Here is a 15,560-nt window from a genome sequence, read left to right as displayed (position 1 = left end):
TATTTTAGTAGGAGTAATAAAACAACAATAATAATTATATTCTTTGATGTGTTTTGATGTGCTACACAAACTATCAAAGATGGAAAGTATGACAAACTAAACAAATGTTTGAAGAAAAAAAACAAAAACCCTAACATCTTTCTTGTATTTACAGTACAAATCCAGGCAATAGCAAAACAAGAGAATCAAATTTGACCTCCACTCTTAATCAGTATTTCATTTCTCGGTATCAGTTTTTTCCAAAGTGATTCATCAACATGTTATGCCAAAGTGGCATAATAAATCCACACTTGTATTTATTTGAACACAACATTCTACCCAGAAGACAACACTTTAGATTAGCATTTTTGTAATCTTGCTAAAGGCTACCTCTTCAGCACATGTGTCTGTTTGGGTATATAATTGTGACAGCAGTCGGGATTACTATATTGCTCTAATCGACGTCTAATGAGAGACAGGAAGTGGAATTCAATGAATAAATGGCTGGTTGAGGTAAACTTATGAAAACATAAGAATTTTAAATCAGTGTAGTTTAGCATTGTTTTAATCAACAACCCAACATGTTTGGATATTGGGTCCCGTATTTTCCGCACTATAAGGCGCACCTAAAAACCTCAAATTTTCTCAAAAACTGACAGTCCGCCTTATAATCCGGTGCGCCTTATATACGGACCAATATTAAGCCACTACAGCAGGCGTGTCAAAAGTCAGGCCCGCGGGCCAAATGTATATATCTTATATATGGACAAAGTTTTAAAATGGGCCATTCATTGAAGGTGCGCCTTATAATCCGGTGCGCCTTATATATGGACAAAGTTTTAAAACGGGCCATTCATTGAAGGTGCGCCTTATAATCTGGTGCGCCTTATAGTGCGGAAAATACGGTATTCCTTTGTGTGTGTGCATAGACAGTGTAAAGGAAATTAACAGGTTGAATCTCTTTAGGCCCAACGCACAGCGAGCAAAGCAGTCAAACGAAACTGAAGTGGACCATCGTGAAAAAAATACAGTTGGCGACTCTTTGCCCCGTACCACTCCATTGACCACCGTAACTGCAACCCTGTAATACACGACACTGTATTATTTCTTAATTGAACGACGAAAACATGCCGTGATTGTCGAGGAAGAGATGATGGCCGCATAGTGGAAACGGGTGAGAATAAAGAAGAAGGTGGCTATTTTGAGAGGTTGTCGGTAGTGATTGATTGCCTCATTTACTGACTTCACTTGTGCATTTTGGCAACCATGCCTTGTTTTCTAACCACAGGTACAAATTAAATTATTAATATTAAGTATTATTGTAAAACACAATAGATATGTGAGCAGTGTATTGGTACAACTTGGCGGGTCCCCTTAAATGTAAATTTCGGAAACATTTTTGTAAAGGTTTGAAAATTAGTTACGGAACCCTGGACAGCGTGAGACAGTTCATTTGGTTTCTACCACGGTGCTCGGTGCGACGGGCCTAATAGATCACATCACATTGAGATCTAAAGACGCTATAACAAATCAGATTTGCCTTTAATAGAGCTTTATCTAATTCACCAGATTTAGACTATCCCTGGCCTCCAAATGTATGAACCTGAACTAAACTAAACATTCCTGCCATGTCCCACAGGTCTTGTGCTAAAACCATGTGATCAGAAAAAGTGTTGCAGACACTTTTGTCAGTAGGATGCAAATGTACATGATCCAACAGTTTAGTAGTGCTGATACATTCACCGAACACAAACAAAGCAGTAAGGCTCGTCTATCAGCAGACAATAATCACATCCAGCCTACTGAATATTAATGTTTTCATGTCGCAATTTATATGCAATGTAATTTTAAAATGTGCAGCAGCAATCAATTTTAACTGAAGTTCAACACAAATCAAATGCAAATAATTGAAGGAAGCACAGCAATTAAATAGACACTACTTCTGACGGATATCATTTTCCCTCCCAAAATCGTCTCAATCTATCATCAACTGTCGTTTCACTCTCTCTTACTAACAGTGACACTGATACCAATGTGTAATTGCAGATACAGTATAAGGGTTTCAATTAGAGACAATGCTAAGCAAGCTCTAGTTACCTACAATGACACACAGTGCAGCGCTGTAGTTACCATAGATTTACAAACCATTAAGTGCTGGTTAAAAGGATGATTGTGCCCATTTAAAGCAGACAGGGAATTAGTTGCTATCCAGCTGAATTTACGAGTAAGCTTCAGATGGTTAGGAAAGCGTGGAGCTGGATTATCAATGGAGGTGAAGTTGTTTGCTACTAGTTGGAGGATTAATGGATTGATGAGTAAATTACTAAAGTAGGTGAAGTTACTTCATGAAAAAGAAAAAGGCCAACTAAAAATATTTCTACGGAGCGTTGCGGTCTACAGTGATGGGATTTTAGTTTTGCATTTTACATCCTCTATGCCAGTGCTCATGAGGAGTACAATGAGACGGAAGTTTTACAGACAATAAGTGCTCTTCTCTATGGTGCGGAGAGCTAAAGGTCAGTCCCCTGGCAGGCGGACGTTCAGTTTGGTGATGCGGGATGGAGGGCGGGGCCAAAGGGAAGTCACCATGGAAGGTTGGTTGGTCAGCCGGCAAGCGCGGTGCGTGCCCCACTAAAACTCTGGCGCTGAGATTCAATCTGTGAAAGGGAGGAAGCCAGATTAAATTCGTAACGCTCAGGCCACTGCTATATTGCTAACTACTTTATAGTTGTTATTAAGTGTTTTTTATATTGCATTTTGTGAGTCAGTAAGTGACACAGCATAATTAAACAACTTAGCATTAGAAATGATATTTTTCAGACCCTTAAAGGCCACCATACTAAATCTAACAGCAGAACACTGATGAGGTGTTCAAAATAATGACTATAATTAATATTTATTCTATTATTGTGTGTTTACACCTACTTTTCTCAGCAATGCGCCTGTCAATACTCATGGGGTCCCTCAATCCGTCTCCACCAAAAGGAGTAGGCATGGGCTCCTTAACCCCATTTTCCTTTGCAACACTTCCCGGTGCTGTCGTTGCCTTGGCAACACCTGCCGGTCCTGCACTTGGAGTGCTGTTTGGGGGTGAGGATGTTTTTTCCTCTGCTCTCTCCTCCTGTTACCATTTATAGACATGCATGCATGGTCGGCAAGGACAAAAGCACACATCCAATCTATTAGCGGGCTACTCATTGTGCCACTACTCCATCTAGTGGTGATGACTGGAAAGAGCACAATGAGTCAGCAGACATCATATACATCCATCGATCCATTCTCGACTCTATACTGTAAGATGGAGCCTGTCCCTTGACCTTTGGCGAGAGCACACTGGACTGGTTGCCAGCCAATTGCTGAGCCCAATTTAATTTTCAAAGAACCTACATAAATTTGGAATGTGTGTGTGATTCAAACTCCATACAGGAGCTCCTGAGCCAAAATTGAACACTCTCAACATGAAAGAATTGATCATAATAGCAACTTACCTTGTGTCCATTCGTATGTCCATTTCCTGGTCCCACATTGTCCAGTGAGCCAATCTTGGATTTTGCCTTAATGTTCAGTTTATGAGACTCAATCTTGACATCGCCACCACCTGCAGTAAACGTGTTCATATGAGACCATTCTAAAAGCAAACAAGCACGCACTCACGCGCACACACACGCAAGAGCGACAACCTGGCTTGTGCTTGATGTTGTCCTTGGAGCCACATTTGGATGTGACCTTGCTCAAGTCAACCTTCTTGTTCAGGATCTGCACCTAAGGAGCAGATTTCAAAAAATGAACATTTTATCCTAGCAAATACCCACACTGACGAATCCGCTATGTTGCATATCTGGCATATTTATTGAAAGGATAAATAATCTCTTTTTGGGTATGTGGGGAAACCACAATCACCCTGAATTCTTTGAGGTTCGTTTTGATAAGCTAATTATCATTATTTGTATTTAATATAATTTATGTACTTCAGAATTTATATCCAACGAAACCACTGTAGATTACATTCATGAATAAATACTATAATGTACTTGATGCTGTATGGCAGTGGTATAAAGGAGCTAACATGAACTTATATTCAAATAAATGATGATGTGCATGTTATATAAAAGGTGAATTCCAATTTTTCGTTCTTTTGGGGAAGTACACTTAGAAGTAAGACCAAATGGAAAATTAGATAAGACCAAAATGGAAAATTAAACAATGTATACAAAAAGGAATAAAGTAAGATAACTGCAAATTATACCAAATATGGGTCGCCCCCATCTCGCCTGTGATCAGCACCATCAAGTTCTTCCAATAAAACTCATCAAATCGGAAAGTTTCATTTTAAATTCCTTTAAGATCCAGTTCATTCATGTTCAGACCAAAGTAATTAGAGATTGGTTGTTAAGATTGTTTGTAAAGTAGTTGTGAGAGCACAGATCATGCGTTTTGACATGCAGTAGAGTTAAGGCACATATTAACTCTAAATATAATGAATGCTAAACTTTTCACATTCATCACCACGCACAGAAAAAGCAAAGACACAAAACATACCTTTAAGAGTGGCAGGGGGGGATTTTAAACAGCAGTGTGGCGCTTACGAAGATAAAAATCAGTCCCATAAGTGTAAATACAGCCCAGTCAGGTCTATATGATAGCTTTGCATACCCAAAACTGCTGTTACATATTTTGTTTCTCTTGCAGAAAGCAATGTAGGCTTTTCATGGCTGCTACAAAATAACAAGAGATTCTTGATACATTACAAATTTGGAATTTGCTTAAAAACCTGATATTGAAGTCTCATGCCAAACCAGTCTACTCTCATCAGCAGCAGCTTTACTTACATTGCCACCTCCAGGGACATGTTTGATATTGTCCTTGGAGCCACAGCGAGACGTGACATGGCTGAAGTCCAGCTTTTTGTGCACTATCTGAACCTAAAGACAGTCAGGGAGACACATAGGCAAGCAAGAAAAGGATAGGTATCAGATAGAGGTGTTACAGACAGAAATAGAAAGCAAAAGAGAGATGAGAGCAGCAGAAAAGAGAAGATCAGCTGGCAGCTTTAAGTTCACACAAAACTTGCACTGTTATGGAAGTGTTTCTGTCATTCAACTCAAATGCTTCCTCTTAAATTAGCTCAGTGTTTGAAACATCAGTTAAATGGAGCTAATGCATAAGGCTGTATTTTTTTTTCCAACAAAAGAAAGAAATTCCAGTTCCAAAAATGAATGCTGAATGTGAAACAGATGAGGATACTGACTTAATAACAAAGCGCTTCCATTGACAGCATAAGATAAAGCCAGCAAAGGACAGGTGAGACAGAGCACATGCAACACAATACTGTACTGCACAAAACATTCAGGGTGAGTTTTGGCTAAGCATGCCGTTCAGACTAAATGTTGTTGAGCTGTCACCAAGTTTGAGCAACAACTACCAGGATGTTTGATTAAGGATGGATTACAGACAAGAGAATGTTGATCAGGTCAAGACATCATCATGCGTGATGTAACCTGACACATCAGCAACTTCAGCCTAACTGAGCCCAATTGCGTGTTTTGTTTTTGCTTTGACTTTTATTTTTGGAGTAAAATATTCCAAAAGACACAAAACATGATGACAAGAAGAGAAGAATGCATAGCATTGTCATGAAATAAGCGGACTCACTTTCAAAAGCAGTACCCCGCAACTGTCAGACATAATATGTATTTCATCTTTTAATTCATTTAGCCCTTATCAAATGTTTTATTTAAATGCATTAAGAGACAAAAACACAATCATTTCAAAATACTTTGTGGCTCTGCATGATCGATGTTTTGTCTGAAATTTTAGTTTGTATCTGTGCGAGTGTTTTTTTTTCTTCAATCAAAATCAAAACTTAACAGTATAACAAGAATGCTAACACACACACACACACACTCACACACACAATTACTTATGCTTTGCTGCTGGCTCAATTGTGGGAATTAAATGAACATCTCTCTCGGCTACTCCAACATCCCTAAGTGATATTTGATAGAGCTGAACAGTCATAAATTTCCAGTACCATCTTCCGCCATGTCCATTTCATCTGCTTATATTGCACTTCTGGGCAGGTTCTCTTGTATGTTTGCTATCTATAGGGGCCACTCATAAACAATGAAATCCTTAACCAGCCGTACTTCAAAATTACATGGTGACAGGATCAACCCAGTTTATTGCCAACACAGATCACTATGAGTGAGTGGGGAAGATAAATAAAAAAACAACACTTTTTTGAAAACAGGATTAGATAAAGGGCTCAATGCGAGGGGCGTGGCCCCACAGTTATGCTTATAAGAGCATAAATATTGGGATCTATATTGTTTTTGTGCATTACGGTATTCATGGTAACTAAATCAAATGTTTTAATTATGGCAGGGATCACCAACTATATTTGTCAGAGGGCTAGAATTTTACCGTACAGTCACCTTGGGGGCCGGACCATCAAATAAAGATTAAATAAAAATCAAATTTTGGCTATTGTTAAATTTATATTTTCTTTGTTCCTCATAATGATAAAATCCAGTCATGGGCCGGATTGAATGGTTTGGCGGATTTGGCCCGCAGGCCAACAGTTGATGATGACTGGAGAATGGAATTGAGCTACATAATGTATTCTTCTGTGAGGACTGAAAAAAACTATGGTTCAACATTCTCATGGGGATCCAGAGTACGTATATACAATATGTACTTACTATTAATTATAGTTAGATGTTAGTAAAACTGGAAAAAAAAAAAAAGCCTTCACCCTCTAAAAAGTCCGGTTGTTCTTATTCAAGCAAAAAGCAGTATAAACCGGCACACAGCGGAATGAAATATGGATAAAGTGGGCTTGATGGAAATGTTTCAAGAAGAAATGATATTTCGAAACTAAGACGTCTGATCGTAATGGGAATGAACAGGAAACTGGAATGAAAGTGTGGAATTTTAATACTTCTTAATCCATGAATTGTTATGCTAAATACTGCATATACGCAGGAGCCACAGCACAGCGGAGATGATAATTCTAATTCCAGAAGTAGTCCTGACTTATAAATAGAGAAATTACTCTTTCCAAGGAACTGTTCTTTTTTCAGCCTGATGAAAATGCAACTTACAAATCGTGCAACTCCGTTTGTTTCATATCCGTCATGTATTCGGGACTGATGTTTTCGCATACCACTATTAAAAAATGTTTTATATTGTATAGCATTGTAAATGAAATAAAATTAAGGTTTTTGTTGCCCGAAGAGCAAAAACATTATTTCACTTCAGGCTAATCCTGATGACTAATATTTACTGATCTCAACTAAATTGCAAAACTCCTGCATTATTAAAAAATTCTTAAATCATTCGACAACAACCAAGATATCTCTGAGAAAAACAATTTCCTTACCATGCCAATGAGTACAAATAAATGCCCATCATTGTTTTTTATATTGGAAGTCTTATTTATTTTCTTTTTCGAAGCCTTCCTCAATTTTACTGTCTTTCATTGACCATAGGACACTATGTGGTCAATGCAAATTGGAGAAGAAATTAAATATTGGTGTGTAGAAGTGAATATGCAGGTGACGGCGACTCACTCTGGCCTTGGAAGGATTGGATGGGTCTGTTGTCTTGTTGTTCTGTATGGAAGAAACCTGGGGAGACACCCACCTCCTGGTCAATAAATCTCACAAATTCTTACTGTGTTATAGTTATATAGGATCATTTGCTTCATTATGAAACATGGTCCTAGCAGTTTTGTAGCATTTGGCTGAAATGGAAGCAGAGCAAGAACTATACATTTCAAAATGTATCCAATTATTTCTGTTGACATTTACATAGTAATCATAGAATGAGCATGTTTGGTCTTTCATGCTCATAGTTAACCTCCACCATATTTCTCAAAAATTGAATAAAGGCAACAAGTTTTTCCTTGGTTGTTAAAGACAGTTCATCTTGAAAAAGGTTTCTTCAGTTCTAAATCTTAGGTATAGAGCAAGGATGGGCAACCAAAATGGCCCTTTGGGCATGTTTCCTCTACTACAGTAGATTCCTCAATATGCGCAACAATTTGCAGATTTTTACATTTTTGTAAATATTATTTGGTTGGTTTTTTTTGGGGAGGTGCAGAAAAAGTATAATGGAGGTTAATCTGTGTTTTTTTGTCGAATACTTTGGGTTTTATTTTGCATTTCATTGGGTGTCAGACGCAGATTTTCGCGATTCGCAAGCCGACCTGGGGCAAGCCAAATATTGCACATCAAAACACAAATTGGTTCACATTGCTTGTTAGTGAAGATGAAAAAAGGTAACAAAATCAGAGAGCATTTGCTGAAAACAACACTGTGCATGAGGCTTCATAATGGACAAACAAATATCAGCATCATTAAAGACATAGTAAGCCAGTGCAAGAAATTACAAAGCAGGAAGTGATGTGCTGAAGCGAGTATGTCATACAGCTTGACAAAGGTTGATCAAAAGAAGAGAGGCGTGAAAGAAAAAGGAGTGAACTTATTAAAGAGCACTAACAAGAGCAAGAAAAAAACAAGAACACACAAGACACTTTTTTTTTTTGGAGACTGTGCACTCCTGGCAGAGTGGCAATTTTGTGGTAGAAACTCAATCTGAACACTGTTCAGACCATGGCTAAGTCTTGGCACGGGGTGATCGGTGAATTTGATCAGAGCACCGGCTAGAGCAATGACAATGCCCCACTCATGCGCAGATCAGTCCCATCATTCCTTGTCAGTTCAGCTTCCTGTCTTGCTCCCTGTTCCTGCTCTCATGCTCGTTGTTTTTCAGTTGCCGATCCTGTTTGCCCATCCGACTGACCGACTATGCCCAAACGCCGCCTGCCCCGACCTATTGCCTTTCTCTGACAATGACTTCGCCTCACGTCGTACTTGCTTGTCAGTTCCACCCCTGCTTGTCTTTGACCATGTTTTCACCTTGACCTCCTGCTGCATTGCATCTGCAATGCGCCCGCTCTCCACCTCTTGCTCTTTTCAAGAAACGAGACTAGTGCTGCATTTGGTTAGGGGGATAGGAGGAAAAAAACTCTTGATTTGCACAAAGGAGATTATGCAAAAAGCAGTAAGTTATCACAACATCCCACCTTACAGGTATTTTGCCTTTCCCTGCCAACGAGCCATCAGCATCAGTCCTTCCTCTATTTTTTCCATTACAGGGCACCAAATGGAAGAGCTACAGTACATTTGTTTTATATTTTCTAATACTAGTTTGTTTTGTTACATTTATGGAACTTGGAAAAAAATGCTGATTGAAAAATATCCTGAAAAAAAATGCTGATTGAAAAACAAGCCAATTGCCCCAATATAAGGACAAACACATTGTCACAGGAAATATAGCATGTATGAACAGAAATAATGTGGAAGTGTCACAGAAGGTGTGAGGCCGTAAATTGCAACTTGCAGGATGGTAGTTGGAACAGTACAAATAACAAACAGAATGGCATATGTAAATTTTGCTCATGGATGTTTTATGTTGTAAGCAAACAGGCTTACAGAATATGCGCTAATTAAAACATTAAATACGAAAATAATAATTAAATCAACAACATGAGAATGGGATCTTCTTGTATTTTTTTTCCCCATTTTGGGTTTCATTGTTGTAAATCACGGAGTTGAAACAGTCTATAAATTAAAATAATGCTTCACGGATTATATTTGAAGATGCCCAAGTTATTAAGTTTTAGTATGTAAGTTCACAGTGCACAGTAACAAAGTTTTATCCCTTACCAAAACATTTCAGAATTCAAAATTTAACCTTGGACCCGTGTGTAGTGAGCCCTATGATGAGCAATTAGTGAAATCATTGCAGCATGATTTGCAAAGATAACATTTAGCTTCTTTGGTTGTCCTACCTTTCCTCCACCAGGCTGGTACTTAATGTTGTCGGTGGACCCGATCTTGGAACGCACGTTCTTCAAGTCTGGTGTGGGCGCATTGATGGGGCGGAGAGTTCGAGGAGCACGGGGCACCGTTGGCTTCTTTTCCAGAGCAGTTTGCTTGGGGACAGGAGGCTTGGTGATGACCCGGCGCCGTTGGGTGGGACCGGCTTCACCGTTGGTTGTGTTTGCTGGAGTCGTTGGAGAGGTGGTGGAGGCTGGACGTGGACGAGCTACAGAGACAAAAAAAAAAAAAAAAAATCTCTCAAATGATGTTTTAATCAATTTAATGTAAATGAGTAAAATGGTGTAACATTTGAAACCTGATCATGCACAACCCTAAAAAGTACTTACAGAAATGTAATTGAAGAAAAACACTGTCCAATTTTTCTGACTTTATATATTTTATTCATATGCGTTATGTTTCTCACCTGTAGGTTTGGTTTTCTTGGCTTCTGCTGACTTGTTCTCAGTCTTGTCATTCTTATTTGCTGTAAAAAAGGAAGCAGTAAATAAATGTTATAGCGGGACTAGAAATAGGAACCACTGGGAATATGGTGCACTATACCGCTTATCGTTATTTATGTTGTGGATGAGCTGGAACATATCCCAGCTGACTTTGAATGAGAGGTGTAACACACCAGAGGCACATAAACAACACTTGACGCAGGATGGCCGGAGACCAGATTCAAATTCCTAACCAGACAACTGTGAAGCAAATGTGCTAGGTAGACCATATTGACCATGTTGACATTAAAATCCTGCATGTAGTTACCCTGAATGCTAAAATAACTTGTTTTGCTCTGTCTGAAAATCCCAAATATTATTATAATCTAAGATCCCAGAACGCATGACATTACCTCAGAGGTTTCAGTCTACTATAGTTTACTTTTAGCTTAGGTACCAAGATGGAGACGGAAGCAACTCCATTGCAAATTATTTTTCTGTTGTTAAATGTGTGTTTGTGTGTGCTCTTTTATTTACCAGCAGTTTTGGTCCCAGCAGAAGCAGAGGAATTGTTCTTATTGGCAACAGAACGCGGAGCGGGAGTGGCTTTTTGCACAGCTGAACGTTTCTCAGCTGCTCCACTTTCTGGTGTCTGAGAATCAAACCAAAATAAATATATTGTGTGTGTGCACGTGCGTGTGTGTGTATGTATGTATATGTGAATGTGTATGTGTGTGTGCATGTATGTGTGCATGTATGTGTGCGTGCATGTGTGCGTGCATGTGTGTGGGCATGATATGTTATATCTATACACTTAATATAATATATATTATATATATATATATATATATATGTCATATATACCTTAATATATATCTATATCTATATCTATATATATTTTAAGATATATATTAAGATATATAGTATATATATAACATATTTATATAATATATATATTTATATAAAAATAATCGGGACATCATGGATGTTGTATGTACTGTAAAAGGAGAGGGGGTGTACTTTGTATTCAACTTTGGAATAAGACTGTAACATACTGTAGCAAAACATGTAAAAAGTGCAACATTGTGACTGGTTTTCAAGTGTACTGTAATAGTACAACACAATTATGGCTTTCTTACTTTTGCAGGTCCAGTTGCTATTGGAGGCCTCTTAGCAGCAGTGGGTGTTGCCGCCTTGGGCAGAGGACTTTTTTTATTAGCTGGGGTCATGGTTGGGGAGGGGCGTTTGGCTGAGGTGGCCTCGCCATTGGTTGGGAGGGTGGACGGACGAGATTTGGATGCATTTGTTTTGGTCGAAACCACCTCAGTCTAAAGGTTCAATTAAAATAAAATGATCCATAAGAACACAGTAAAAAATAATAAAGGGAAAAAAATAAATGAATGTGTGGATCAAATAAAATAGGGAGGGAAATAGAACAAGCAGAAATGGAGTGAGCAATGTCATTGCAGAGCAAGCGCATTACAATTGCAACAGTCCATCCATTTTCTATATCGCGAATGCTCATTAGGGTTGCAGATGGGCCGGAGCCTATCCCAGCTGGAAAAAAGTCTCCCTACTTTTTACAACCCAATGTTGGCAGGTATGGAACATGCAAACTCGACGCAAGAAGGCCTGAGCTAAGATTGGAACAGCAAACCTCTTGACTTTGAGGCAGACATGCTAACCACTCAACTGCTCCAATCCAACCACTCCAATCAGAGCAGCCACAAATTCAAAAACAAAAACATATTCATCAACATAAAAAATTGTCATCATGCCTCAGTCCCAATGAGCAGTAAATTACAAAAGCAAGTGCCAAATATGTAGCAGTCCAAATGCACATAAATAATCAAATCAGATATTAGATACTGGGCATGCACAAGCAAGGACAATGAAAAGGTACTGCAGTTGTATGTATGTATGTATCAAATGTTATTATTGGTATATTTTGGCGAATAATAACCAATCTATGTCGTTTTATTTAATCATCTAACAAAAAATATCTCGGTTAAGTGTGTGCTAAAATGAGCGTACAACTCTAGCTATAATGTTGGACTCTGTCAAAAAAACAACGCAGAATAGCCAACATGGTAAACAACATAGAGAGAAAGGATAATTTTACATTTTAACAACTGAAAAAAGCTGCAGTAGTAGTGTTACCAATATACCAATATTTTCGTAATAGCTATACAAGTATAATCTACTTTTGCTTAATTACTAGGAAAGGGCTCCAGCACAGGTATCAAACTCAAGGCCCGGGGGCCAGATACGGCCCGCCACATCATTTTATGTGGCCCGCGAAGACAAATTGTGCATCAAATTTGTGTGTCATTACTAGAATTGCAAATTGTCTTCACTTTTAATATCTTTTTTTTTTAAATATTAGACCAGTTTTTACTCGTCTGATTTGAAAACGAGTTATTTGTCAGTTTGTTTCGTAGCTTTTACTGTATATAATATGAGGTGCTCATACATTTATTTGGGTTGACAGTCATAATGGCCCTACGAAAGAAGCTATGACTACAATGAGGCCCGCGAAAAAAATTTGTTTGACACCCCTGGGCTACAGTAATTAAAGTAGTAATTAAATACTGATGTGGTAGGTTTTCATTCAAAATGAATCTGCTGTGTTTTTTTACATGACAGAAGTCCAACCTTAGATCAAGCATGATTGTGTGGAAAGCCAAATGTTTGTGTCTTGCTATTCCTAAATTTGACACCCTGAGCGTGTGAAGAAATACTGCATGAGTAATGCAGATGTATGTGTGCGCATGCGCATGTGTGTGGGTGGGTGCATGCGTGTGTAAATGATCCACCTTGCTCTTGTTGTCCTGGCTTGGCAGGGCCTTGCTGCCATTGCCCGTTGGAGACTTGGCCACCACTTTTCCTCCTTTCTCATCCTTCTTTTCAGTCAGCTTCTTTTCCTCTACTTTCTTATCTTCTTTGTTGGTCTTCTCTGGCTTGTCTGTTTTCTCTGCCTTCTCACTGGCCTTGTTTTTCTCAGCATTCATCTTGTCCATCTTCTCGTCATCTTTGAGAATTTTCTCAGGCTTCAGATTCTTGTCAGGGCAGTTGTCTTTGTTCTGCTTCTCCGCTATCTCCTTCTTCTCAAAGGCATCCATCTTTTCTGTCTTGCTGGACACGATGTCTGTTTTCTCCTGCTTGGCCTTGTCAACTTTCACTGTGAAAGTAAGATTAGTAAAATTAGTGTCAGGCTATTTTAACCAATTCACAAAGACTGAATTACAACACAAATGGAAAAAAGTAATTACAATAATGCATGTGGAAATAAATGTAAATTAAATTAGTTTTTATCTTATCATATAGTATATTAAAGACTGCATAAATACAAACGCTCCTTCTATTAAGCGACAAATTGTCATAAGCTAAAAAATCCAAATTAACTGATGTTTCCCAAAAAAGCTGTAACACCATGAATTAAAAAAAAAAAAAAAGTTTGTTGTAAATTTGTTCTGCTGCAAAGTTTGAACAGAATTATATACAAGTCTAAGACACAAGTGTGACAGTAATTAGACACATTTTATAAAAAAAATTGTTACGGTAGAACTGGTATGCTAATTATTATTGAATTAAAAAAAGTGTAAGAAATGTATTCTGCTGCAAAGTTTGAACAGAATTACATGCGAGTCTAAGACAAGTATGACAGTAATTAGACACATTTCATAAAAAAATTTTTTGTTACAGTAGAACTGGTATGCTAATTATGCATGCTTAGAAGGGCAGAAAGAGCCAGACTCTGCTTCTGTTTTTAAAATCTTACATAAGACATCTGGTTGCGCTCAGTCTTCATGCCGCACCATTTTCATTCGTGCGACACACTTGCCAATTAGATTTTGTTGTGCTTGTAAAATAATGACAGATATCACTTGACAACTTCCACAACTCTGGCTACCTTCAAATAAAACCAACAAACGTTATATTGGATCTTTCAATCAGGTCAGCCTGGAGCCTCAATCAAACAGGCTTTGCTAATGAAAATTGATCAGTGGTACTTGTGTGGTCACAGTCAGTGATGACCTAATTAAATTACCTTTTATGGAGTACAATTCATTTCACACATGGATTACCATTGCTACCCAACACAGCTTAAAATGTTCTCCCCCCCTTCAGGGGGGCCCATCCCACAATTTGAGGAGGACTGAACATGAACATGTTTGTGATGAGAAAGCATATGGGAAGAAAAAAAAAAAACCACTAACTCAAAATGTGTCAAGGATATGAAACTGGACTTTACAATTGATATATCTGTTAATTAGTTCTAATTCTGCAACAAAGTTTCACACTATGTAAAACATGCACAGTGAGTGTAGATCAGCATGTTGTTTAACAACCTGATAGTTGCTGCTCTCTGTGCAGTTGTGCCTTTAAAATCTTGAAGATGACGCCATTACAAACTCTTCACACGTGTGTGTGCGTGTGTGTTTGTGTGAGCGTGCATGCGCAGACACTGCTAAAAATAGCTGCTCTATATTTGAATGAGTACAGTCAATGTCTAGTCAATATCCCAGCTCTTTCTCTAAACAGATCTGAATGCTACATAATTCTGCAAACTATTATAAAGCGTATTGGAAGAAACTACAAATAGAGAAAATAAAAATGCATGCTTGGTTTAACTTTAATTAGCTTCATATTTTGTCCCTGTTTTTTTTTTTTGGGTCATGTTTCATACATTATCTACCATGAAGCAATGCAAAGATGAGGTGAATATGTGGGAGAGTCAAAGTTGACAAGGGATACATCAATCGAACAATGGAATATATTCCAAAAGTGGAACCTCTGTTTACGTCCAAATTGAATCTATTCTGTGACTCAGTAAAGTGACATTTTTCCCATTAAAATGAATGGAAATAGCTCATGAACCAAGTTATGTTTTCCTCATTTTTATCAAGGAATGGTTACAAATAAAGATGAATATAGAGTAGAAATGTAATGGGAAATAACACAAGCCAATAACTGCAACGTCTTAACGTGTGTTAACATTTCACACCGTTTCAAAACACAATTTTTTTTTCTTACGCCCTCATCTCTTTATTTTTTGCTGTGGCGTCAGCAAGATCACACCTAAGAATGAGGGGTTTAAAATGGCCTTGCTAGTGCGAAGAACCCAGACAGCGAGCACTCATTTTCAACACTATTTTTTCCTGACCTGCTTTTTTTTTCTTCTTTTTCTCATGGGTTACACCTGAGAGCACGCCACTTCAAAGTAACTAAGAGACCCGATTCCATTTATGTG

At 38.2% G+C, this 15,560-nt stretch overlaps 1 protein-coding gene across 5 annotated transcripts in view; it reads right to left on the bottom strand.

The window, feature by feature from the left end:
* Positions 1 to 1,016: 1,016 nt before the first annotated feature.
* LOC119137030 (microtubule-associated protein 4-like) overlaps positions 1,017 to 15,560 on the bottom strand; it is a 34,732-nt gene continuing 20,188 nt past the window's right edge. For 3 of the 5 annotated variants that reach the window (XM_037275985.1, XM_037275986.1, XM_037275989.1), the window contains 11 exons: positions 13,123 to 13,487; positions 11,446 to 11,634; positions 10,844 to 10,958; positions 10,291 to 10,350; positions 9,836 to 10,092; positions 7,551 to 7,607; positions 4,809 to 4,901; positions 3,660 to 3,741; positions 3,468 to 3,577; positions 2,905 to 3,100; positions 1,017 to 2,636 (listed from right to left, as the gene is read on the bottom strand). In XM_037275985.1, the coding sequence (XP_037131880.1) occupies positions 2,632 to 2,636; positions 2,905 to 3,100; positions 3,468 to 3,577; positions 3,660 to 3,741; positions 4,809 to 4,901; positions 7,551 to 7,607; positions 9,836 to 10,092; positions 10,291 to 10,350; positions 10,844 to 10,958; positions 11,446 to 11,634; positions 13,123 to 13,487 (1,529 nt within the window). In that variant the 3' untranslated portion in view covers positions 1,017 to 2,631. The remainder of the gene's footprint in view (positions 2,637 to 2,904; positions 3,101 to 3,467; positions 3,578 to 3,659; positions 3,742 to 4,808; positions 4,902 to 7,550; positions 7,608 to 9,835; positions 10,093 to 10,290; positions 10,351 to 10,843; positions 10,959 to 11,445; positions 11,635 to 13,122; positions 13,488 to 15,560) is intronic. The other 2 variants (XM_037275987.1, XM_037275988.1) reach the window with 2 other exon arrangements.

The sequence above is a fragment of the Syngnathus acus genome, chromosome 17 (assembly GCF_901709675.1).
Source record: "Syngnathus acus chromosome 17, fSynAcu1.2, whole genome shotgun sequence".
Lineage (NCBI taxonomy): Eukaryota > Metazoa > Chordata > Actinopteri > Syngnathiformes > Syngnathidae > Syngnathus > Syngnathus acus.
This window is presented reverse-complemented; position numbering and strand designations above follow the sequence as displayed.